The sequence below is a fragment of the Ischnura elegans genome, chromosome 2 (genome assembly GCF_921293095.1).
Source record: "Ischnura elegans chromosome 2, ioIscEleg1.1, whole genome shotgun sequence".
NCBI lineage: Eukaryota > Metazoa > Arthropoda > Insecta > Odonata > Coenagrionidae > Ischnura > Ischnura elegans.
Genome location: NC_060247.1, coordinates 9,537,075 through 9,565,056, shown reverse-complemented (window position 1 = coordinate 9,565,056; position 27,982 = coordinate 9,537,075). Strand labels below are relative to the sequence as shown.

The window sequence follows — 27,982 nt, the reverse complement described above, 5'->3', positions numbered from 1 at the left end:
TTATTATCTTTCACTGTTAATGATAATGTGATGCTGATACACTATGATCGAGGGTATAAACATACAAATAAATGTTTACGAATCAGAAAATAGCTGAATAATGCATGACACTCATTAATGTAGCATAAGCGGATGCTACATGTTGCTACATGTTACGTTACAAATCTCATAATACTTAAAGTAATTTAAAAGCATAATTATTCGTATAAACTTTAAGTAAAATACACATGTTTCCAGAGTCAAGCCGCTACATCGCTACAAAACTCAGAATTCCGGATTTATGAGATTAAAGATATGGAGCTGTTAAAATGAGGGAAGACCACGCAACCAGATGAGCTACAAGTTTCAACATACGATACATTGACTATACCACAATTATATAATTGCCACTCGGTAATTTCCGCATGCTGATTCAGAATTTTTGGTGCAAAATATCAAGTGCAAAATATAAATGTATTTTAAGAATCAGGTGATGTAATAGCCTTGTCAAAACTTTCCAGTGGCAAGCAGTCTGGTGAGGACTCGTCTCCGGAGAAAGATGCATTCCCAGAAGAAGATCATAGATTATCACGGGCATTCGTCCTTATGTTATTTGTTTCATTGGAACCCAATCCAGAGTTTAAAAATTCCCGAGCGGATTTGAGCGATTTTAGCAACATCAAACTTAGATTTTATTCAGCTTGCTGTTTACAAATACTTATGTTCATGGCTACACGAATTCAGGAAAGACTTTTTATTCATGAAAACTATTACGTGAGGTAAAAATTTGTAAAGAACGTATAAGGGAGAAAATAAGGCACTCGGAACTAAAAAAAGTTTTACTAGGCGTAGAAGTTTAAATACATTGCATAGTATTGCATTATTCTTCCCAACAGACCATTTATTTATTTTTCTATGTTAAGTTTATTTCTAGATCATCTCGAGAACAATATTTTCAAAAATACATCATAAACTTCATCAAAGATATGAAGCAACTGATGAAAAGGCTTTTACGCTCCAACGGTATATGCATTTGAAAAATTGTACTCTCACCTACACCTTAGGACAAAATATTCCAAGAGATACTCAATGTTTTAAAACTTTCAAAGACCTTACGGGCTGCTGCTGAGTTGCTAATTCATCCTTTTATAAAACGGAAAAAAATATGAATACGCTCATCTCCGGCGTTAATTGCAATCATATAGTATTTTCAACGAGTCTTAACCCGTCAAGTATACCCTAATGAATGGAGTTGCCCCAATGGAATCAAATTAAAATTCAACCCCTAATCATTTCCAATGATGGCAAACATTCACTCCACTAAGTGTCTTCTGAAAATGAAATCGGAATATCGTTGTAAGAATATTCAATATCACACCGAGTGATCATCTAAATATATTATCAGCAATGCATTTTTCGACCAATTAAAATATTAAGTTTATCGAAATTTGAATTAAAATTCCATCAGTGCTACCACCTTCGAGAAGAAAATAGTACTACATATCAAGGAAATAAACGAGGAAATTTTCGAAATACTCGTCTAGGCTAGGGCTGCCAAATAGTGAGGAATACCAGATCGCACCATTCATGCCAGCCCTCGTGGCATGTCGAATAGAGGACCGACTACTAGGTTGCCTCTCCTCGGGTGGACTGATAGGAATCCAGCAACGAAACCGCTTTCTCGTCTAGTCAAGGAGAACGAGGACGAGAAAGACAAGCGGGAAACACTGACGACGCGCCATTGAATCCTCAGATTACTCGACGCTCTTTTTGAGATTCATGCTCAGAATATCGTCCTAGAATGCTCCGTAAACCTGAGAAATATCGAGGGAAAAAATGAAATTCTTGATCGACATTACGGGATTACGTTGGTAGTTGAGCCTTTAATATTGGACTGTAAATAGAAGTTACTTTGAATGAAGGGAATCTATGATAGCGAATCCTGTTGCTGTCGTAATAAAACACGAAATCCTTCCATTTCTATGACAGTGGAGAAGAAAAGGGTCTGATACTGATCATAAAAAAACGAGCAATCTTACTTAATAATTCCGCCCACCTTGGCTGAGAATGCCTCCCAAGATAAATGGTCCACAGTGGAAATTTCCAACTCATCTTAGGTATCGTATAAGGAAATATCAGTCGATGAGTTCGATCCCCAAGAATACTTATGGAGTCTCATTGCTCCTCAATTTTTTTCATTTTATAACTTCACATGCAAAGGTCACACTTGGCAGTATAACTAAAAAACAATCTCTTCCTTTTGTCTCTCCTCCTGTCGGTGGATTTCTCTAAGATGATGTTTAGAGAGTTCATTGACTCAGGCTCCGCACCCACGGCCTAATTCCCTCCGACGGAACGACCATGGGTTCGGCTAACCTGATCCGCCTGTCCCTTCCCATCCTCCACCCGCCCTGCGCCCGAGAAACACCTCATCTAAAGGAACGGCATTCGTCCTCGGGCTGCACACGAAGTCCTCCCACCGAGACGTTATACCACACGCTCTGAACCGCAGTTGCCCCTAAGAACATAATCCAGGGTGCTGTAGATCATGGTCCATTGCATAATTGCTTCCAGCCTCTATCGCTGAAGAACGAATGGATGAGAAGTGTCGTTAATGAGAATATTTGAAGAGATCGAAGAAGCGACATCAACGAACCGATAAATCATATTCAAACAATAAAAATGTTTGGTACTTTTTCACACAATTTACTAAAGACGACCGGTTTCGTCGCAGAGGCGACATCTTCAGGTACAGAAATCGTTATTTTTATAGTTATTTTGTTGTTTAACTATAAAAATAACGATTTCTGTACCTGAAGATGTCGCCTCTGCGACGAAACCGGTCGTCTTTAGTAAATTGTGTGAAAAAGTACCAAACATTTTTATTGTTTGCAATGGATTTTCACAAAGTGAGGCCTGAAAAAATCGAGTTTTAAATCATATTCATATAGAGCATAAATCAATTACGAATACAATGCCACCTGAAGTGTTTATGGCATGGGGTGAGTTTTAGCCAACATGCATCAAGCTATGCACCTCATCGTTCAGACACAAAAATTTCAAAGATATTCTCATACGAGGGGCTGCTGTGGAATGTAATCCAGCATGTATTGCTCCATGTATTACATTAAACTAAACATTGCATTGAACGGAAAATTGACTGCTTTGTAAGGATAAAATGCCTATAAAAAGTCGGTAATTCAATTGAGTTCAATAACGAAAGGCTGGTGTAGGCAAAATCTAGGCTGATTTTAGAAATACATATTTAAAAAAACACATGAATAGAAATAAACAACTCGTAATGAGATAGAGGAAGACCAGTAATTGTTCAAGGTGTTTTGCGGCTTTTATTACCCGTGAGAGTTCGAGGAAATAATGATAACGTATTTCACTTGGCTCTGCAGCGTAGTTAAGTCCTTCAATGAATCATGAAAAATACTATTATTCCGTCTCTAACTCCATCCATCCAAATATCTGATTTATATTTCATCTAAGAGGAAGTTTTGCTTGCTTTAAGCATTATCACAATAGTGAATAGTTTGCACAATTTGAAATTGAAACGATATTTTGGTTAATTTTGATTTATTTTCACAGAATGGAGAATAAAGGTGAGCCATCAAACGTACCTATATTCCTTTCCGTAAAAATGTGACGCCGAATTAGTGAATTCGCGAAATAGCCACTTTGAAAAGGTTTGTCTTTCAGCTATATTTCCTAATATTGCAACACACTTCAAAAGGTACCTTTTCCTTGGAGAGGCAAACATTTCTAGCAATTTCCACCAAAATCTGAGGTTTCAAGAATCAACGCCGGTCAGAAATGGCGTATAATAACCCCTGGAATGTCAAACTATAAATATTAACGAAGTTTCTACAATATCAAGGATAAATTACTTTCATCAAGGATAAATTACTTACTTCAAGGATAATAGGTCAGAAAATCTTAGTTTTATTTGGTTTACGTTATAATTTTTCAAAACTTCACCTCAGCGAGGCTAGGATAGGCGTTATCTTAGAGACAACCCCATTATCTAGTCCATTGGACAATTTTTGCCAAATCTCCCGGCAAAAAAGAAACTTGATATCTAACGATCCTCCATGGATATTTTAAGCCACATCTCATAACCTGATGTTACAACGACCAAATACACACCAAAACACCAGTCGGTTGCCATTCCAGTTGCCGCACGTGGAAATTAAGCCTCTTTCCACACATTTCTGCAGTGTGGACCGATTGTTAGCTTTTCCTTCCTTGACCACCCTCACCTTCTTCCCGCATATCCTATTGGAACGCTTGGATCGCCAAAGCGTATCGCCATTACCAAGTTCATTCCTTTACTGGAACCCATATTGACCACCCGTGCTCGGATACAGATAATGATAATGAAAATGTGGAAATCTATTCACATAAATGTATTTTTAAGTGCATTCTCATCACATTCTATCACTGGCAACCAATGCGCCGTCACCGTCGTAACTAATTACCTTTAAAAGGAACACAAAAGGCAGTTACGACTAACTTCAGCACTTCAGTCATATTATTTTCAACGAGAGGAACCTAGTTTTGAGAGCGGTTAGTGCAGACTTCATTGCTGTACAACTTTTTGGATTTTCAAGAGACGACTGCAATAAAATTGGAGAAGACGAACGTAAAAATTTTCCTTAAAATTATGATCAACCGTATGTTCAATACCTGAATTATAAATAATAAAAAGAATTACAACAAATGATCAACGATGAGAACCTAAGAGTAGCGGTCACCGATAGCTGTAGTCCACGTGGAGCCCCCCTGTGGTCCACGCCTCCAGAGAAAATTACCGTTGGTCTTAAATGCTGCATTCCTATTTTGGATAATCTATATGATTGCGCAAGAACAGATTCAATACAATTGAAATTATTGATACTTTTGAGCGCGAAAATCTTCCTTTTCAATTTAATTGTCAGATGTTTAGCTTGAATGAATAATTTCATCGAAATCAGGGCTTTTGTCCAAAAATATTTGGGACCGCTGCACAGTGGGCGGAAATCGGAAAAAGCCGGACAAAATTACAAAATGGCTTTTTTTGAGTTATAAACTTGAAACTTCGCAGGTATACTCAAAAATGATTGAAATTTATTAATATGTACTTAATTTGACATAGATCCTACCCGTTACTGAGATACAGAGGCTCAAACGTGAGCAAATTTCCATAAAAACGCCCGTCTTCAATTTTCTCTGAAAATCTTCCAAAGTAAGTGAATGGTGAAGTTATGGGTGGATTTTTGCCGAATAAAAAACCACATAATCTGTTAGCATGGTGTTTTTTCTTTAATTTTCCGTAATCTTAAAGAATACAGCCCATAAATTCTTACCGTGCAGTAACAAAATGGCGGATACTGTTTTTAGACAAAGTTTTACATTTAGGTAGAGTTTCAAATAGGTTTTCGGCAAGGTCGCGCAGAGTAACTTATATGAGAGCATTGCTTGAAGATTTTTTGAGGTCTTTATGCAGTTTTCTATGAAATAAGTTTGCGTCGCCGGAAATTACATTGATTTTTCGATCGCGCGGCAGGGTTCTTCTCCGCGCGTCGGGAGTTGGATTAGCCGCGCCGCGGTAAGGTTATTGAAGCCGTATGGGTTTTAACACTCAAAATTCACCGTTTTTACGTTTTGCTTCAAGACACCGATTCTCAAATGGTCTATGGTGAAGACAGTGGAGGTTGTTCATGCGATGTACTTGCACGTTTCATCGAAGTTCATTTCGTTATCTTTGGATACGATCGAAGACCATGCTTCTATTAAAAGCGTTCAAACCTCGACAAAGTGAGTTGTTTTCCTGGGACTCATACAAAAAGACCTACCAGAAAGATACCAGCTGAGACCCTTATACCTTCTTCAATCACCGATCCCTGACCCTCAGGATTCTAATTTCGAAAACGGTCGTTTTATGACACCCTGAAGCGGAGCCCTTGGCCGTCTTAACGGAGGTATTCTGGGATGGGAACTTCTAGCTTTTTTAAAATGTGCATCACACCCTCAGTTTTACTTTGACATACAGATTACCATGTCTTTACACGTTTACCATACGTTCCTCCCCGTGTACGCATTAGGGCATTGGAACACCATAGGTTCGACAAATTTATTATTTCTAAATTTTACATAGGCTCCATCCGCCATTCCATAGAAAATGCCACCTCACATTATTACATGACTTGATATCTACAAAATAATATTGGAATTGGTAAAAAAATCATTCACTGGGTAAAAAATATTTGCTCCATTATTTATTGCGGAGGCTGAATTTAAGACAAGGCCCTGATGCTCTGAAATTTCTCAATGACTTCCTGACAAAACGCATCCTATGGCCATACCTTAAGAAATGGGTCGAGTTCTCGAAATAATGAATGATTTTTGTGTCGATACAAAAGTTGGCTCGCTGACTCTATAACATTTCCAGAATTTGTTATGCATCACTTTCCCGATACTTCAACGACAGCCGGTTGAGTATTGTATTTTTGTAAACATCTATTCCTCTCAAATTGATTGACTAAATAAAATCCCCCCCGTAGCTTCATGCTACAAAATTCATATTATATTTGCCAGGCATTCCAGGGCGACCAAAAAAATGTCGCACCTATGTGTTAGATCATGCAGAAGAAAATTCAAACTTTTAAAACTACTGCTACTACTGCTGAGCTTGCTCTCGCGGCATCTGTGAGTTTGAGAGAGAGGGGAGACACTGCAGCAGCTCACCTAATTGTAGAAATAACAACTAGGACCCCTACTCGGGCTAAGAGAGTTCTTTCTAAGTGGAGGACGAGTGAAAAGGTCCACCCTGAGATGACAGTGGAAGAGGCACTGTCATTGATGATTGCCTCTGATTTGACCAAGCGTCAACATCGGTCTTTTCGTAGGACAGCTCTGACAATGAGCCATGGACACGAATTGTATTCCAGTTATGATAGAATAGCGATAGCAAAAAAAGGCAGCTTATAACGAAGGAATTAAAATAACTGAGACCATGTGCGAAGTAAACCTTCAAGCACCACTGAACCACACCATATTGGGAACAATAGCCTACTTAGCCACCACTTCCACCTCTCAAGAATTAAAATGTGTGGTGAACTACACATTAATCTCTAAGTACGGTTTTGATGGCAGTTCGGGCCACTCTCAATATAAGCAAATGTGGCAACAAGTGGATGCTTTAGATAAATTCCTATTCATGAGTTCCCTTGTATCTCTTAGTTTGATTAAAAAGCAGCAGGTAACAAAGGCGCTACAGGTAACGACTGAAGTTTCCACTTTCTCTTGGTTAATTACATTTATCTCTAAACTTTTGATAAAGAATTTAAATTGCATCGGAGGCACTTCTCACATATAGGCTCTACAATTTAAGATGATACTATCTGGGAAAATCCACTGCCGACGTCGACACGATTTTGTCATCCCATCCGCTTCAGGTGAAAAAAAGAGACAAAAGAAGCTACAAAATCAGAAAGACATTACCTATATCGAAAGGCAGGTGAATGGCCTTAATGATTTCAACTCTGGATTTTACACGATCAAGTTCTGTTTACTTCTGACCATGATCAACGGAAAAGTAATGCTTACATTGCTTACCTTATTTTCCTAATTTTTTCTTAATCTTAAAACCCATATAATTTATTATCCTACAGGGAAGTATAGTCATTTCGAAATTAAGAAAAACGATAGTTTTTAGTTTGCAACACACTGAAGGACAGCTGAATCATGGGGTTCTAAATCTGCGGTGCAATAGCGTCGGGTATGAATAACTTAGGAGATGTAAAATATCGTTCACCCGATATCGATAAATGTTCTGTTGGTTTGTGTACGCTGCACTGCCACATATGATTTTCTGAATGCATATTGGATATGTCGTATCGATTGGAATTTAAACAGTAGCATTTGATAATTTTGATTTATTTTAGTTAGGAAAGGAATGCTAAGAAAAGTTTCAGCTAAAATTGATAATATAAATTAAATTAACTATTTCGAAAAAGATGTTCGGGGATTTATTCAAAAACGTACTTACAGGCAAGTGGAAGTTTGAAATTTCTACGCTCCACAAGCAAATTAAAATCACTTTAACAAATTCTGCGCACTCAAGAGAACTTAACTTTCCTTCACCACAGTCCAAGTAGAACTGAGGGTATGATACACGTTTTAAAAATCTAGAAGTTCCCGTGGAATTGTCTACCTAAACTACCCTGTCTTCATCGTATCTGCTTCAACAACTTTCTAGTGCTTACTGTCCAGGGCTCCGCTCCAGGGTGTCATAAAACCCATAATCTTCTTAATCTTAAAACCCATATAATTTATTATCCTACAGGGAAGTATAGTCATTTCGAAATTAAGAAAAACGATAGTTTTTAGTTTGCAACACACTGAAGGACAGCTGAATCATGGGGTTCTAAATCTGCGGTGCAATAGCGTCGGGTATGAATAACTTAGGAGATGTAAAATATCGTTCACCCGATATCGATAAATGTTCTGTTGGTTTGTGTACGCTGCACTGCCACATATGATTTTCTGAATGCATATTGGATATGTCGTATCGATTGGAATTTAAACAGTAGCATTTGATAATTTTGATTTATTTTAGTTAGGAAAGGAATGCTAAGAAAAGTTTCAGCTAAAATTGATAATATAAATTAAATTAACTATTTCGAAAAAGATGTTCGGGGATTTATTCAAAAACGTACTTACAGGCAAGTGGAAGTTTGAAATTTCTACGCTCCACAAGCAAATTAAAATCACTTTAACAAATTCTGCGCACTCAAGAGAACTTAACTTTCCTTCACCACAGTCCAAGTAGAACTGAGGGTATGATACACGTTTTAAAAATCTAGAAGTTCCCGTTGAATTGTCTACCTAAACTACCCTGTCTTCATCGTATCTGCTTCAACAACTTTCTAGTGCTTACTGTCCAGGGCTCCGCTCCAGGGTGTCATAAAACGACCGTTTTCGAAATTAGAATCCTGAGGGTCAGGGATCGGTGATTGAAGAAGGTATAAGGGTCTCAGCTGGTATCTTTCTGGTAGGTCTTTTTGTATGAGTCCCAGGAAAACAACTCACTTTGTCGAGGTTTGAACGCTTTTAATAGAAGCATGGTCTTCGATCGTATCCAAAGATAACGAAATGAACTTCGATGAAACGTGCAAGTACATCGCATGAACAACCTCCACTGTCTTCACCATAGACCATTTGAGAATCGGTGTCTTGAAGCAAAACGTAAAAACGGTGAATTTTGAGTGTTAAAACCCATACGGCTTCAATAACCTTACCGCGGCGCGGCTAATCCAACTCCCGACGCGCGGAGAAGAACCCTGCCGCGCGATCGAAAAATCAATGTAATTTCCGGCGACGCAAACTTATTTCATAGAAAACTGCATAAAGACCTCAAAAAATCTTCAAGCAATGCTCTCATATAAGTTACTCTGCGCGACCTTGCCGAAAACCTATTTGAAACTCTACCTAAATGTAAAACTTTGTCTAAAAACAGTATCCGCCATTTTGTTACTGCACGGTAAGAATTTATGGGCTGTATTCTTTAAGATTACGGAAAATTAAAGAAAAAACACCATGCTAACAGATTATGTGGTTTTTTATTCGGCAAAAATCCACCCATAACTTCACCATTCACTTACTTTGGAAGATTTTCAGAGAAAATTGAAGACGGGCGTTTTTATGGAAATTTGCTCACGTTTGAGCCTCTGTATCTCAGTAACGGGTAGGATCTATGTCAAATTAAGTACATATTAATAAATTTCAATCATTTTTGAGTATACCTGCGAAGTTTCAAGTTTATAACTCAAAAAAAGCCATTTTGTAATTTTGTCCGGCTTTTTCCGATTTCCGCCCACTGTGCGCTGGCTTGAAGAAATTATTTGCGACAAAACAATGTCATAATTAAAAAATATAATTTCAGAGATACATCTCATACTATGCTATAACAATATATCAGTAATATTATACTCAACAGCTCAATAAAATTAAGTAAATTGCAATTTAAGTCAGTAAAGCTAAGTATCAGCTATTAATACTATAATGACAGGGCCCTAGTACTTAGGATGGCAACGGTAAAACTTTAATCGGCTTACGTCGGGTTAAGTTGTTTCTTTTTGGAAAATTTTAAAAAGATATGCAATTAAAAGTATGGATACTTTAACGCTTCTCATGTTTTATAGATAATCGTGATTGGGTTGAGATTTTTTTTCAGCTCCGTTTGCCGTTGACGGCGATAGAGAAAAGTTTTACTGGTGAAAAGTCTAAGATATTATCAACTGAGTTTACTACTCATAATTAGCCACATTAGCCACAATTAGCCAACAAGGATTTGCTCCATTTTCTCACCAATCATCGCATCAAATCCAAAGGAATATAAATACCCCTAATTCCATTTGCAAGCTCTTATTTTTCGATGCACTACGTCGAAGAAAAGTTTATTGCATCACATGAATGCAATTTTTTTTTCAATATAACCCCTTCAATATGAAATGAAAAAATAAGGGAAGTTAGACTCCTTATTAAATAAATCCGCAAATTCCGCTTTTGATGAGAAAAATTAAACAGTGAATAATGAAGCCAAAAGCCATCAGTAGTTAGCGAGATAATGCAGAACATGCCTCCTTTCAGAATATACTCTAAAATAACAAGATTTTGAATCTCTAATTCCACTTCGTGACCGATTAAAAATTTGCCTCAGTTACTACTTGTAAATTTTTAAGTGCCAAAAATAAAAATGAGGCAATTGTTGGAGTTGAATCCATTATTTTTATGGAGTTACAAATGTTGACCGTCTGCAAAAAAATTAGCGAACGAAAAGAAACATAAACACATCATTTCATTTCACCTCACGAGATATCACTGGCACGCAACACACGAATTCACAGCGCCGAGTGAAGGGCTAGCAAGCTGGTCACTCGTCTCCATATCCAATTCCGTTCCTTTGTTCTGCCTCGTTCACATTAAGATTGTCCGAGCGTTTGTCCTAACGATAGTTGGCCGAACTAGCCGTGTGAATGCATGTCCTGACCAGTGGCGCAGCGAGGGGGTGAGTTTCGGGGGATAAACCCCCCCCCCCACAGCTCAGAGAAATTTTTAAGTTTAATCTATTCTAATTAATCGGATTGGTATTACTAATAGAATAGTGGAAGGTTTAATAAAATATCCCTCAGAAAGCTGTAAAACTCACAATTTAGAACTATTTACCTGAAAATTCCGCAATTTATTAATCTCGCACATACCGGTTATCCTGGTGGGCATTCCATACCCCCACACACCCCGGTATTAGTTGCACCAAACCCCCCCCCCCCCAGCCTTAATTCCTAGCTGCGCCCCTGGTCCTGACAATACTTCACGTTGCCACTTTACGATGGTTAGTCGCTCGGAGACCGGAAAAGGAAGCGACAAGAGAAAGACGAAAAGTTCGTGAAGCTCTCTTCGCTCTATTTTTTTCATGGATTTGTCCTGGGAAGGAAGAATATGGGCGGATGAAAAATTATTCGGTAAATACGCGTTGAACACAGTAATATCTTGACCCTGCATACCTCAGCAGCTTTGCTAACCGTGAATTTCCCCTTCAATTTAGATTCAGTCAGCACTAGAGGGCAGCACAGGTTTTAACCATCGTCATGTGAATGCACGATGGTCCCGACGATTGCTGGAACAATCGTAATCTGAACGAGGCATTCGCATCCGTAAACAAGTGACTCACAGGGGGTGATCCTCCCCTTCCGATTGATCAACCCCTACCTCAACCCTTACTAAGACGAGAGTCATCGATCCAGCCGACGACCCCCCACTCACCTTCAAGAGCCAATCGAACACGGCGCCAACAGTCCCGCGGAGTGACTTCTTCTTCCTCCTCCTTTGCTCTGATCGATTGTTGGCGCTTCCAAAAATAAATTCCGGCACCTGAAAATGTGAGCCTAGCTTTTATACAACCTCTTAAAGTTGCAGCTCTCGCGCATGCGCAGGAGAAATGTTTTATTTATTATTTTTCGTTTTTTTTACACAGCCGCGGAAGATGAGGGGTATGCTGTGGCCACCAGGCCGATCAGGAGAGGAAGGGAGCAAAACTGCATTCGGAATCTTAAAAGAGAGTCGAAGAGGATCCGGGCGAGAAACGAACAGGTTTTCTTGTTTGGAAAAAAAGGCGTTTTGTTCCCCCTCTCCCATCTGATGATGATTTTCTTCGGGAACCGGATGGCAGGAGAGGGGGAGCGGGAGATGAGGAGGTCCACTCCCACGGGAGAGATTCCTCCTCCGTCTCGGAGAGTGTCTATCATCCCATAGTGGTGAGGCGACTATCACTCCCACCGTCCGACAAAATCTTTGTTCCTCCCTCCCTCTACACCCACACCCTCGCCACCACCCCCTTCCCACCCTCGGCACGTCCCGAGGAAACCCCGGAAGTGTGTCGCCTCATGACAAAACGGTCACCGCGAATTCAAATCCGAGAGAAAATAGGAAACAAAAGAGGATGCGTGAGATGATGAGGAAAAATCACCCTCTCCACAACTATGGCGATTTTTCATGATTCGTTACTTACGCTAATCTAACGCGTTATCAAGTAAAAAATTTTCAAGTTACAGAGAGTATATCTGAACCAGAATTTGCCTTTATCTTAAGTACAACAAGTTTATAGCAGATAAAAAACTGAGATAATATTTTCATATTTGAGATACTTCTGAATGTTGAATAGAGTCTACTACCTTATTATACTTGAGAATTGAGATTTTCAACACGACAGCGTGAGCTTTAAATAAGTAAGACGCCATGAAAAAAAAGGAGGGCTTTAAAGCGAACGAAAGTCAACTGAGTGTTTTTTGGGTCTATTGTCAATATTTTGTGTGCCTTTGAAATAAAGTAAAGACACAAAAGCTGGGATAAGTGAGTGAATTCTGTAATTTGGGAAGCAGAATAATTAGCGATGGAAAAAGCAAGAAAGACATTATCAGTAGAGTTTCCCTGGCGAAGAGAGAATTCCACACACAGACAGATCTACAGAGAGCGAGCATTTTAGGCATAATAGTTAAAAAAGACGTCCATAGGAACTTATACTTGGAGTAAGCATTTAAACGGAAGTGAGGCTCGGAAGCTAAACTGCAAGGCCCTTCGAGAATTCGAGAGCCCTAAAGGGGCCCTCGAAGAGTGGAGAAGAATGATGTAAATCAAATGGATAGACCGAGTAAGCAATGAGAAAGTACTAAGAATAGCAGAAGTGATAAGAAGCCTCGAGAAACGCTTAATTAGTAGGCGGAACAACTTATCAGCTATATTTTACGGCATGTTGGTCTGATAAAGACAAGCGCTGAGAGACAAGTGTACGGAAAGAATTAAAAAGGAAGACCACGAAAATGATGATACAAATGATAACATTGGAATGGTTTCCTTAAAGGAAGGGAATTCCCTTACTCACCACCTTAGGATCAAGCCAGCCTTCGGCAAGAATTTAACTCTAAAACTCCTCCTTCCCCAAATTGAACGGCACGGTGGACATAATGAACCAAATTTGAATTTACAGATTGGGCATAAGGACATCAGGCAGACTTCATTCCAGAGATAGCACACAACAAGAGGGAAAAAGCACCAATGAGGGAAAAAACGCTTATTGGTGATCAACGATATGGAAAAATTAAATGAAAATAATTTCATTGTTAACGTGAATGAACCAATCCTATGTTGTTGATACAAATGCATTAATAATGAAAGATTCGCAGATGAAATCCTCCAGAATCATTTTCTTTCTGCTTTTCGATCAGATCACTTCAGGTTCACGTCCAGTTCACTCTCTGCTTCTCGATTGTCATCTCACTAACCCTAATACCTAATTTTCAGCCTCATCCACGTTCCTCTATTCGATATTCAACATCCTCTTTGATGTGAATGAATCAACCGCACGTATTTAACACAAATAGGTTAATAATGAAAGCTTCGCAGAAGTGCACAAGCTAATATAGCAGTTGGCGGTAATATGGCCTCGAGAAAACTAATACTGATAAGAGAATAAATGGATAAAAGGTTAAATAGATAAGGAAGCAAGGGTGAAAGAGAAGATTACAATCATGCGACTAGAAAAATTTCCGATTAATTATCCTTACCTGGAGCGTATAGATAAGATGAAATAATATGACGAAGGAGGGATTAAAAGTAATTGCGGAAAGAAGGAATTGAGTAAACGAGGAAAAGAAGAAAATGATTTCGAATGACGACAGGCAAAGCGGGGATAAAGAATAAAGCGTAAAACTTTTTCCTCCATAATAGTTAGCTGGAGGCGAGGCTACTGAGAACCTGCTAAAATGCTGGCAACCAATAATGATAATGTGAGCTACCTTTCTCCCTTGGATACTCCTGATTTACCGGCACAATGATCTTTCAAAAGCTATCAACAGACGTATGAGTCACTCTTATGAAGGAGTTGCCCACCCTCCACTTTCCTCTAGAGATTTTCGTTAATATTTACTTCTTAAACGAAATGAGTCGTCGGTTTGGATCTATTTCTACTTTCCGATTATCACTCCATCAATCCAAATTACTAACTGTCAGCCTTATCAACGTTCCTCTATTCGATTTTCAACATTCTCTTCATCGACCAAGTTGGAAAACTTTCATCTCTCGCCTGGTCCTCTTTTTCTAAGGTTTGGCTTCGTTTCTTTTTTTTTTTAATGCGTCGGCAGTTTATAGAGGTCGGTGGCTTGGGGGCCGAAACGATGGGATGATATGCGAGCAATTGGCTGTCAAGAGCCGACCGAGGACCCCGGCATAAAATGCAGACGGGACGAGCCTCCCCTCATCCTCATTCCCTCACACCGCCTTCCCTCACCTGCAAGAACTTCTCACCGCTATTCATATCCTCCACAGTTTGACAAGTGGATCCACGAATTCCTAATTTACGTGCATTAATTAGATATTTAAAAACTTAATCTGTACCACATACTGACCGATTCGCAGATAAATATTAACATAATAAAAATAATAAAATTAAAAACAGCGTTTTTATTCGATCTATTAGATAGAAGAAAATAAATACCCTGCCTATCAGGTCCCATCCATGGCAGTAGGTCCAAGATCCCACATTCAAATTTAACAAAGGATAAAAGACAACAAGTTCAAAAGCAACAACGTGATGCGCATTAGCTTTAAAATTGACGCTGGAGTGATATAAATTCATCATCACATTTTTGAGATTTTAGTTTTAGTATAGAAATGAATATTTACTGAGAAAGAATTTAAGACACTGAAATTAATGCGCAATATAATTTTGCTTTTTGAACACCTAGGCGTATATAGCCGTAAAATTTAATCGTGGGACTTTGAGCCAACGCTGGGTCATCTTTCTAATTTTCATCTTTTCTAATTTTTAAATTAGTTTCTCGATTTACAGTAATATTTCCTTCCTTTTTTAGTTTTATGGAAAACTTGTTTTTCATTAAATTTTTAAAATATTGTAATATAACATCCATGATTTTACTTTAAAAAAGTGTGGCCTATAAGGCTGCCAAGAACTTGTGCATAAAAAGTGCGTAATAGAAAAGTTTACAATGATATTAAAAATCGTTAAAGCATACAAGGAAAGTAACGACCCCTCCAGGATTTCAACCTAGAATCTTCTAAAACGAGGTCAAGCGTTGCACCAGAGGGCACATTTCATATTTAAGAATAATTAAATCATTTAAATGTATGCAGCTGCTGATCGATTAATGTAAAACTAAATTAGCGCAAGAGATGGCTCATATTTCCTACGGAGAACTAGAAATAGCGCGATTACGCTTAAATATTCTCATCTAATTCTGATCCGAACCGAAAATTTTAAACCGCTTCCTCATTCGAAATTGATTGAATTAGAGTTGCAATATTTTGCCCGAAAAGACAAACAAACAGACAAGAAAGTGACAATATAAAAACGTGGAAAGAAGAAACACCATCGGTATTCGATGGTTATCAACCAATACTTTCACAGAATTTCCCAAAATGTATTATTAAAAAAAAACGTGTATCAGGTAAGTATTGCTGTAGAAAAATGCAAAATATGACAGTACGAGACAGATTCCATAAACATTATTTCACTCAAAACTTCAATGACTTCATATCACTAACCATATGATAAATCAATTTGTAAATCATAATCATAGCAAAACAGGGCTTAATTAAATGGTGAACTGTTTAAACTCACAACCCGATGGCCAAACGGTAGAGTATTAATGGCAAACTAATGTTTGTTTTTTTTTAGCGCAAAATTATAACTTTTACAACCAACATGAGAAACAATTTTTTCCAAGGAATTTTCTTTTGCGAATGTTTTCGCGGTAAGGTGACGTTACCTCATGCCACAGCAACTCCGAGCAATCCGCATTGCTACAAACACAGCCTTGCAAAAACCTAATTGCAAGATACAAGATAAAATACAACTTTCATTCAAATTGTGACGGCTGCCCGGTCCTACGCCACTGCGCTCGCCGCTCTTCTTTTGTCATCACTATATTTTCCACCTCCGACCGCGGCGGTGGCGCTTCATTAGGTAGCGAGGAGGTGAGCCAGAGAGGGATACTCGGGGCAGTCGTTCGAAGAAGACCCGAGGGCGAAGCCTGCCCGAATCACTGAGGTTTTAATTTTCGGTAACGTAGTTTTTTTCTTTATGTGGCCGAGTGACCTGCTACCCAGATCCTCGCTTCGAGTAAGCTCTATACCTTAGTTTTTTTTTATCCTGATTACCTTCCCCTAATTCCCAGTGATGAAAAAGGGATAGGTTTGACCGCTAGCACGGTCCCTCCCCAACTTTTACTGAGGGAATTACCTTCCCCAAGTGGGAAGTTGGTATTATTCCGAGTACGGGCGGAATAATTTCACTCTTGCTCGGCATCCCGTACTGGCGCCCAATCGTTCATCACAACGGACCTCGACCCAGAGCTTAACCCGCGGCAGAACTGTCACATTTTGGCGCCCAACGTGGGGCCAGAATTGCATTGGGAGACGTCCATCCGCTTCCACCACGAGGTTCAAGGTTAGTGTTTTCGTTAGGGTCAACGTTGTTTTCCCTATCCCATCGTTGGTTCCTTCCCGTGGTTCACCCTGCCCTGTAGTTTATCCCGACGAACCCCGGGAAAAGAAGATTAGTACCTCATCTCCTTTTTCCTTTTGTTTGTAGCTAGTGATGGAAGGCAAAACAGGTACCTCGTGGATAAATGAGTTATCCAAGACGGAAGCGATCTCTTATTGCACGAGATTCGGTTTACCAACAGAGGGTACTTTAGATCAGATTCGAAGTGCGTTAAGGGAGTATTGTAAAAATCTACCTGCCGCTGAGGCTTCGACCGCGCCTCCCGTTTTTGAGGGGAACTCGGTCGATAGTTTATTGAAACGTTTAGCGGAGGCTACGGTTAGTGTAAATCCGCGTTTAGGACCTATCGATTGGTCGAAATTAGCCGCTAGAAAGGGACTTTCCTTCCGCGGGGATGAAACAGAAAGCGTTGCTTCATTCTTGGAAGCCTGTGAGGAGTTTCAAATATTCAACGAGGCTACCGATACCGTTATGCTGCGACTCGCTCCGGAAGTCTTAAAAGGGCAGGCTTTGAAGTGGTTTCGAGTGAACCGCGAGTCATTTGACTCATTTTCCTGTCTTAGAGATAGACTCCGCGAAGCTTATCTGCCAGCAGATTACGACATGCGGCTGCGGAAAGACATGTTCGTGCGTACGCAAGGGGCGGGTGAGAGAATAAATGCATTTTTAACATGCATGTCCGCCATGAATAGGCGTCTAAGACAACCGCTGGCTGAGAGGGATTTAACTGAGTTGGCGTATGGGAATTTACACCCAGACTACTTAGGACTCAGTTTGTCAAACACATTTTCCAGCATGAGAGAATTGCTTATTTTTGGTCGCGCTGTGGAGGAGCAGAGATCGCGGAAAGAAGCATATAAACCGCCTCCGGAGCAGTCTGATATGGTAGATTCTGAATTTGGTTTTGCCCGCGATAGTGCTGTAGGTTTTGGGTCCGTGCCGGTTCTAAGTTCTGCAGAAAAAGATCGGCCCCCGGCAGTAAAGTGTTGGAATTGCGACTCCCCGAATCACTTCTTTCGCCAATGCGGCAAACCTCTCTCAAAGTTCTGCCACCGCTGTGGTAAAAAGGGACGAGTCGTTAATAATTGCGATTGCTCGGGAAACGAAAGAACGACGCTCTGAATCCAGGCCATGAGCGTCGTAGTGGCCAGTATAGACCTGCAGGCCTGGAAAATAATTGGGAAGATTGGCTTATTACGGTTAGGCATGCCATGTGTCAGCCAAAGCCTTTGGTGTGCTCTGTCTCCGGGCGAATGTTCGTGGAGGTAGAGATCTTTAGTCGTAAATGGCCAGCGCTGATAGATACCGGTGCGACTCAGTCGGTAATTAATGCCTCCGTGGAAAAATGGTTACGCCGGCTAGATATTCCCACACAGGAGCGTAATACCCAACTAGAAATGGCTGACGGGAGCAGGGCTTCCAGCCTAAAATCCGCAGTCCTTCCCGTACTCGCGGGCGATAGAGAAGTTCGGATAGTGGTTGCCATCCTCCCGCGTATGCCCTATTGTGTGGTATTGGGAACGGATTATCTTACGAAAGTCGGTGCGAGACTAGATTTTTCGGAAAACACTGTAAAAATAGGCACCGCGGATATCCCCGTCAATCCTTCTTTTGATTACCCCGCGCGGGACGAGGGGAGCTTGCAGGCACTACGTGCCGACTGTCATCTCAAGCCCGAGGAGGATGACGCCCTTATGCGATTTCTGGACGCAGAGATTAAGCAATTTGACCTTGTTCCGGGACGCACTCGTGTGGTGAAACATAAAATCGTGTTAGACAATGCCACTCCCATCAAACAAAGATACTATCCCGTCTCTCCCGTAATACAAAGCATGATTAACGTCCAGGTGGAAGAGATGTTGAAAAGGGGGATTATCGAACCTTCAAATAGTTCGTGGTCTTCCCCCGTCTTACTGGTCCCCAAAAAGGACGGGACCAGAAGATTTGTTGTGGACTTCAGGAAAGTTAATAGTGTTAGTAGAAAAGACGCATACCCCCTGCCGTATATTGCCAGCATACTCGATAAACTGAGGGCGGGAAAGTATGTCTCTACTTTAGACCTAGAAAAAGGGTATTGGCAAGTGGAATTAGAAGAAGGAAGTCGGGAGGTTACGGCTTTCACCATCCCCGGCCGTGGTTTGTTCCAATTTAAAGTAATGCCCTTCGGTCTACATAGCGCAGGGGCAACTTTCCAACGGCTCATGGACAAGATTATAGGAGCCGAATTAGAACCCCACACGTTTGCTTATTTAGATGATATTGTTATAGTGAGCTCTTCGTTTCGTGATCACTTAAGTCATTTAAGAGAGGTATTTAAACGCCTGAGAAAAGCGGGTTTAAAGATTAACGTAGAAAAATGCCAGTTTGCCAAACCCCGCCTGAAATTTTTGGGATATATCGTGGGCAATGGGGAATTGGAAACCGACCCAGAAAAGATTTCCGCGGTAGCCAAATATCCCCCACCCACAAATGTTACCGAACTCCGGCGGTTTCTAGGATTCGTAGGTTGGTATCGCAGGTTCGTACCCCGTTTTGCGTCCATAGCCGCGCCGCTCACGGACTTGTTGAAAAATAGTCGAAAAAAATTTTATTGGTCAGAGGAACAAGAGGCTTCTTTTATTAAATTGAAAGAGTGTCTCATATCCGCGCCCATTTTAACCTGCCCCAACTTTGGCTTGCCGTTTATTATAGAGTGCGACGCCTCCGGGGTAGGAATAGGAGGCGTTTTGACCCAAAAAGATGAAGGGCGGGACCGCGTCATTGCCTACTGTTCGCGAACCTTAACACCTGCCGAAAGGAACTACAGCACGACCGAGAGGGAATGTTTGGCCGTATTATTTGCCATTAGTAAATTTAAACCCTATGTCGAAGGCTATCGCTTCCTGGTCATCACGGACCATGCCTCCCTCAAGTGGCTTGCAAACTTCAATAACCCCCAGGGCCGCCTCGCGAGATGGATTTCGCAACTCCAGCAGTTTGACTGCGAAATAGTCCACCGCAAAGGGGGATGCCATGTAGTGCCGGACGCATTATCTAGGATCGCCACATTAAAGGGGGATCCCGCGCCTACCCCATCGAACATTGATGACCCGTGGTATTCGAACCTCTTGCGCGACGCGGAAAGTAACTCTTCCGAGGGCGGAAACTTACGTATTGTGGGTGAAAAATTATATTATAGGTGCGGCGACGGTACGTGGAAATGTTTGATTCCAGCAGCTGCCCGGCTGCAGGTTCTCGAAGATAACCATTCTTCTAGTAGGGGTGGCCACCTCGGTTTTTATAAAACCTACCGGAAGGTGAACGAATTTTATTCGTGGCCGTCCCTCCGCAAAGATGTAAGTGATTTCGTCCGTCGCTGTCGAACTTGCCAGCGGTATAAGGTGACGCAGTCGAAACCGGCCGGGATCATGAGACCGCATGGTATGGTGCAGCCCTGGTCGGTCGTCGCTTCGGACATAATTGGCCCCCTGCCGCGATCTCTCAAAGGTAACCGTTATATTTTGGTTTTCCTGGACACGAGTACGCGCTGGCCCATCGCGCTTCCCTTAAGAACGGTAAATACCACCCATGTAGTAAATTATTTGCGTAACGAAGTAGTTAATGTTTGGGGCTGCCCCGAGGTGCTCTTGACTGACAACGGCCCCCAATATGTCAGCCGAACCTTAAAGAAAGTATGCACCCTGTTTGGTATCAAATTGTGCCACACCGCTCCCTATTTGCCGCAGGCGAATCCTTGCGAGAGAACGAACCGGTCCCTCAAAACCATGCTGTCGATCTATTGCGAAGGATGTCAGCGGAAGTGGGACGAAAATCTCTCGGATATCATGTTCGCGCTCAGAACCGCCGTATCAGAGACCACGGGTTTCTCCCCGGCGGAACTAAATTTTGGCAGGCGACTTAGAAAACCCAAGGAATTATATCAAGAGTGTAATTCTGGAGATTTGGAGGAATTCGATCCTCAGACCTATGTGGGGAAATTAAAGGTGTCCCTGACGAAAATGTTTGCGGAGGCCTCGGAGGCCCAGAGAAAGGCGTCGACGCGACAAGCCCACTACTATAATTTGAGGCGTCGACGGGTGCAGTTCCCCAAGGATACGCTGGTGTGGCGTCGGAATTTTCCCCGTTCTGATGCGGCCGAGTTCACGGCGGCCAAACTCGAACCGAGGTTTTTAGGGCCATATGTCGTGAAAGACAGGGTTTCAGAGTCAATCTACCGCTTAATCACCCTCAAGGGCAAAGCCTCTGGCGATTGGCACGTACGAGACTTGAAACCGGTATACTAACCTACTGCGGCGGTCGAGCGCATCGCTGCGGGGTTTTTTTTTGTTTGTTTTCAATTGCACGTTCAGTGTGTTCTTCTGGGGGGGGGGGGGGGGGATGATGTGACGGCTGCCCGGTCCTACGCCACTGCGCTCGCCGCTCTTCTTTTGTCATCACTATATTTTCCACCTCCGACCGCGGCGGTGGCGCTTCATTAGGTAGCGAGGAGGTGAGCCAGAGAGGGATACTCGGGGCAGTCGTTCGAAGAAGACCCGAGGGCGAAGCCTGCCCGAATCACTGAGGTTTTAATTTTCGGTAACGTAGTTTTTTTCTTTATGTGGCCGAGTGACCTGCTACCCAGATCCTCGCTTCGAGTAAGCTCTATACCTTAGTTTTTTTTTATCCTGATTACCTTCCCCTAATTCCCAGTGATGAAAAAGGGATAGGTTTGACCGCTAGCACGGTCCCTCCCCAACTTTTACTGAGGGAATTACCTTCCCCAAGTGGGAAGTTGGTATTATTCCGAGTACGGGCGGAATAATTTCACTCTTGCTCAGCATCCCGTACTGGCGCCCAATCGTTCATCACAACGGACCTCGACCCAGAGCTTAACCCGCGGCAGAACTGTCACAAAATGAATCCACTCAATGAGGATATAATTGAAGCCAATAAAAAGGAAAAGTGTGGAATAGAGAAATCAATAGTTGTAAAAATTTAAGGGGCGAATGGATTGTTAAATGGAGTCGTTTATTTCTTAAGCGCACCTAAAATCAACTGTGGCTGTAATGGATGGGGTTGCACCGTGGAACTTATTTATGACATTGTTTTGAGGACCGGCGCTGGAATTGAGCATGACTTAAAGCTTGCGGTAAGCTCATAAAGAATCCATGTGGCCAGAATTAGCGATGTCGAAGAGGCGCTATGGAATTAATCCGCTGCAGGAAATGCGCCGCGAGGGAATTTTAATTGGAGTCGAGTTCGGTTACTCCTCGCAAAACAAATCTGCCGACGGCAATAGTCACTTATATATTTATGTTTACACGCCCACTATAACGTTATACGATGAAATATTTCAATTTTAATTTGTGCATGACGTGAGGCAGATATAATTTAGGTTCTCAGTCGGCGAACTTCATAGATCACAATCACAACTTCATTAAGAATACTAAAGAAAGAAAAATTATCGGTAAAGGACATAGGAGAAGACCGAGAACTTCATATGTAAAAGTACTGGTGACGGCAATGGGATGCACCACTTATTATGATATAAAGAGACAGGTTGAAGATAGAAATTGCTGGAACTCATGGCTGCAGCAACAAGGGAAGCCTTTAGAAGAAGATGAAGTTTGCCCGCTACGCGAATGTACAATACCGGATATTATGGAGTGCCTCACAATTTATCAAGGGCATCTTATTTGAATGTGATTCTTAGTTGCGGAAACTGTATTAAGTTTATAAATTAGAAGGCTTCTGTTTTTAGAAACAAATATTTCTTATGTATGTTTCCGAAAAATGTAACTAAATCAATTTTGTTGATTTAAATCCAATATTGAGCTAGAGAGTGAGAAAGCCGTTCAGGATGAAAATGATTGACACCGAGTACTGATGACAGCTGAAACTGAGGGAAATAGTATGGAATTTTCCCAAAATCCGTCCGACCCTTTAAATTATATCAATAGTGCACAATACCTCCATTGTTTCATATCCTTCTCGGAGTATTGCTCTTCAGTAAGTGCGTTAACATAAATTTTTGGTCCTCTATAGCTCCAGCAATGGTCAACAGAAGCAGGCAGACTACATATTGTCCTGAAAGCACCAAAACTCTGTAACCATTGCTTGGGTTTCGCTCGATTTCATACAATAAACAGCTGCTTCATTCAAATTTGAGAGATTTTAAGAAAGTGGTTAAAAATTTGCATTATATAAAAACTATAAATGAATGCAATACTCAGTGCACATTTTATTGGCAGAGGAAATCCAAAAAACTGAGTGGGGTATTTCCTGCCTCGATCATTGATATCTCCGACCAGGGCGCCTTCACACTACGCTGCTGAACGGCGCCGCTGAGCAGCGCTGCCCAGCAGCGCCAAAAAATGTACACGCCGCTCGGCAGCGCGTTTGCTGCGGCGCTGCTCAGCAGCGTGGTACCGCTGCAGAGCAGCGCCGCAGAAAATTATTCTAGGTTGGACTTCAGTGTTTGTCCAGTGTCGTAATGGATGTTGACCAAGATGTGTTGCTCCTTGCACTGCTGATAGTGCGACGAAAGAAAACGAAAAAACAGAAGACTCCCAAGCGTTCCTTATGGCCACTCTGTCACTGTAGGAAGCAAGGGAAGAATCCCAAAGCGCTGGTTGATTTTCAATACTTGTTATGAAGCGTTCAGTATCAATGCTATCTACACCTGTTTCCATTTAATGAAAACGCGAGGCAGCGACAACTTCTCTCAGAACACTCGTGCATCAACTGGCGACTGACCGTACGACCTGGATATGTCGACCAGACTGGTAAAATTTTCGCCTGACCTAGGTTTCTAAGTTATCTTGTCTAAAAACTGTTACAAAAGTGTTTATGCTACAAATTAGTTTCAATTTTTACTTATACATTTCTTGTGTTGTATGTTTCAAAAGAAAGGATTTGAAATGAAAGCATTTTCCAATTGTATACACTATACCCCCCCAAAGTAACGTATCCTTGTTGCCCAACTTGACACCCTGACTGCCCCCCTCTTGCCTTGTCTACACTACAGACTTAACTTAAGTGACTCCACTTAAATATAATCTTAAATGTGGTGCGGTAGCTACACTTGAGCTTTAAGTCGACTTCAGCACCGTGATTGTCTATACCGGGAAACAGTTTTGTTGACAGATGAAGGTCTAGGAGAGCAATTAGTGATGCCCCGTTTATTCTTTGATCCAAAGCGACTGTTATTTGAAATAAACTTCCAAACTCCGAGAATTAACCATTTTGGATTTAGAAGGTTAAAAGAAAAGACCGATTTCAGTTCCTGAGGGAACGCTATATGGCGAGAGGTGATGGAGCCAGAGGAATTTAGAATTACTAAGCGTGACTTCGTGGAATGACATATTCATAACATAAACGAAAACACTTATTGCTAGTCAAAATCCACTGCTTTATCAAATCCATTGATGTTAAATTTCAACCTTTAATTCCTCCCACGTCCAATGAAATCGCCATATCTTATCCCCCTCGGCATCCCTAGGACTAAAATTGAAGCCCTATGCAACGGTTTCAATAACAGTGTGTGGGATGTTACTGAGTGCATTCGTTTGCGTTATTTTCGATTAAGACACCATGGAAATTTAACTGTTTCACCGGATCCTCTGCCGTCGTCTCATTGTCAGTCTTAAAATTCCTTAAAACGTTTCTAAGTTTTATAAATCGAGTTCCACCGTGAGCAACAGGCATAGTAATTAGTTTTCACGGAAATAAAACCAACAATAAGATGAGAAACTCCACAAAATAAATTATTCGATTTAATAACCCCAACACTAGAAATTAACTAACGAAATAGAACGCTCAATAACCACATCATAGAATACAGCACAACTTAGAACATAATCAACGGGATGATTCAGGAGTGGGATGGGTATTATGTGCCATGGTGCCATTTACAACACTTGAAGAGCTTCAACCGTGCGGAAACAGTTGCCTACGCAATTTAAGTTGGGTTCTAAGATGACTTAAGTGGAGGTGTACTTAAATGAAGCTGGTGACACCTACACTACCACCTTAAATAGAGAGCCAACTTAAGTAGTCACTTAAGTTACTAATGTAGACCCGGCATCTGGCCAATAATCCTGGCTACGGCCCTGCATGCTGCGGCGCTGCTGTGGCGGCATAGTGTGAAGGGCAACAGAGCCGCTAGCGGTCGCCGCTGGTGGCTACTAGTAGCCGCTAGCAGCAGGTCGCGGCGCCGCACGTTCTGCGGCGCGGCGTAGTGTGAAGTCTCCCATTGCTCTCAATGTAATTCCATCTGCAGCGCCGCTTAGCGGATGCCGCAGATGCCGCTTAGCGGTGCTTAGCGGCGCTGCAGATGGAAAATCAATTTTGAGCTAAATTGAATTCAAAGCAGCAGTTATGGACACGTTAAGCGGTTTTGGGGTCAAAACATGTCACAAATGCAAAAGTATTCATTTATTATATTATGGTTCACATATCTTGCTCAAACATCTAAGGCAATGTGATTAAAATTATCAATGATTATATATTATATTTATTTTCTTGTATTTAAAGAAATTCACAAATATTTTAATTTTTATTCCTATGCAAGCACTTCGAAATCCAAGAAAATACTCGATAAAAATGTTACATATTAGGCATTTCCTTCGGGATGTATTTTATTCACAGTTAGTTTTATTCTTTCTACTCTCTTACTATTATAATAATTCGCTTCATCGCCTGAACCAGGGGAGCTACATTATATGTGGTCTGATATAAACCCTTCGCTGCATTTTGTTTCATATACGATACACTACACTCATTGCCGGTTATTTCTGAAGGGCACAATTCTTCCTCTCAAACACATACTCGTCGTCGTTATACAATGTGGTTCTCGAAGCAGTAAGTAGGTGCCAAAGGTGATCAGCTTCTAATCATGCTGAAGGAAGTCAGCTCCCCGAATGAGAAACAATTAAAAGGATTTAGCCGAGTGGTATCTATCTTCTGTATTATTTCTACTGTATAGATACCTTTCTCTCAACTTATACGCAACCAAACTCTACAAATGAGGTACCAAAATGCACAGAATTTATCAGAGAACATGCGACGGCATATCTTACTTCCTAAATATTGCTATTGTTTCCTAAAATTGGTTTTTAAATAATAAAAAAAAACAAAAAAAAAACAAAAAAACAGTAAATATTCCTGGCGTTAACGGCGCACAAACTGATACATTTGTTCATTTGCAACAATATCTCGCATTCTTTAAATAACTTTTATCAAAATGCGGCTGATTCCACATTCAAGTCCCCCGTTGATGCGTAAGCATGAGTCATCATGTGCGTTTAACAGAGGATAGTGTAATTACTTCCAATGTTGTGTTTAAAGAGGTCCTCTGGCCTCAATTAGTACAGGAACATTCCAATTAAATTTGTACATAATACCCTGCCATTTTTTCCACATTTTAAAATTAGAAACGCGCCTATCCCTCTGTGGACCTGCATTGAAAAGAGCGGGGGAAGCCCGCTGGGAGCGGGCGCAGCACGCTCGTATATGTAATTAGTAAATGCACGGGCGCCAATGCGAGGTTTTCAACGAGTATTTGAGATAAAGACCTTTTGTGGGAAAATGCCAAATACAATCTGTGATACATACCCATTTAATGTAAAAATTGTCTATAACCATAATGTATCATATGTGATACACATTAAAATATTGCCTTAGGAAATTAAAAAAGAGCAGAGAAAGTTATTGAAATGTAGTAATTGAAGCGTTTCTCGATATATTTTATTGAGAAAAAAATGTTTGGCTCGCTTTCAGGAATTCGTGCAGTTCTAATAGTCGACATTTAACACGTAACTGACTTTTTACGCAATAAATCTTACTCATAAGCACCGGTGATTCAAACAAGCATCTCAAACGAAGGAAAGAAAGTGAAAATATCATGACTAAGGGTTGAATCCTTCCGGTTATGCACTAGATAAGGGATCGCCAAAATACGGCCCGCGGCGGGCTTTCATCCGGCCCGCGCACTCGTTTCAAGTAGCGCGCCATTCTCGCTCGTTTAACTAATTGTTCGTAAATAAGAAATACGCCACTGGATTTGCCGATGACTGAAGTATATCGAATACTTCAGTCATCGGCAAATTTGCTATCCGGCACGCGGGTCGATTCGGAACTTGGAATTTGGCCCTCGTGCCCTAGTAAATTGGAGACCCCTGCACTGGATTAATACGCGAAATACAAGCGGAGAACCTCGCGGTCACCCAGGAAACTAAGCTTAGTTACGACATGAACCTGGACGGCCGGGTGAGGGAGGGGTAAATCTAGTTGCTCGGAACTCCCAAGGTTCCACAGGAAAGAGGTCCCAGAGAGTGGCACTCGCTATACCGGATAGGAAAGGGAGGGAATGGTTTGAGAGCGTGAGGGTTGGAGTGAAATCACGACGGAAATGCCAAGGAACGGAAAGCAGACCTCCCTCGGATGGGGCGAGAAGCGTACCAGGAAATTGCCATTGCGAGTGACTGAAACATCCACGCGATTTCAACCCCGTTCCGCCATTGAAATAACGGGAAGTTTTGGGTCAATGGGTACGTAACTATAAACCCTAATTCCTTCGTCCACATACATGTGACAAAAATAACACATCTCTATTCACGCGGGAATAACTCTAAAAATAGGAATAATACGCAATTCGAAATCCAATGAATAAAAACGTTCTCTCTTAATTCCATGAGATCGCGGCACCGAAGGGAATCGTGTATAATCGCATCAAAGCTAGCCTTCAACATTTACTCCCTTGCCACATTGCTTACTTTACATGCGTTGCATAAGGTGCTTAAGATCGAAAACGGTACCTAAACCTTCAGTTTTCTTCGCCTTCCTCGAATCTCCCAACAGAAAAGTATTCATAATGTAAAAAATCATCAGTCGTAAATAAACTGAAGAGGTTGTTGGTAAGACATGGAAAAATCAGAGAGGATTTGCATGTCTATCACT

The 27,982-nt window shown here is 41.2% G+C and overlaps 1 protein-coding gene across 1 annotated transcript in view; it reads right to left on the bottom strand.

Moving 5' to 3' along the window:
* The window catches only part of LOC124173966, a 64,021-nt gene extending 47,175 nt beyond the window's left edge, over positions 1-16,846 (bottom strand). Inside the window, exons 1-2 of the mRNA XM_046553129.1 lie at positions 16,781-16,846; positions 11,791-11,898 (exon numbers count right to left, since the gene is read on the bottom strand). Coding sequence (XP_046409085.1) covers positions 11,791-11,898; positions 16,781-16,846 — 174 coding nt within the window. The remainder of the gene's footprint in view (positions 1-11,790; positions 11,899-16,780) is intronic.
* Between the last annotated feature and the right edge of the window lie 11,136 nt (positions 16,847-27,982).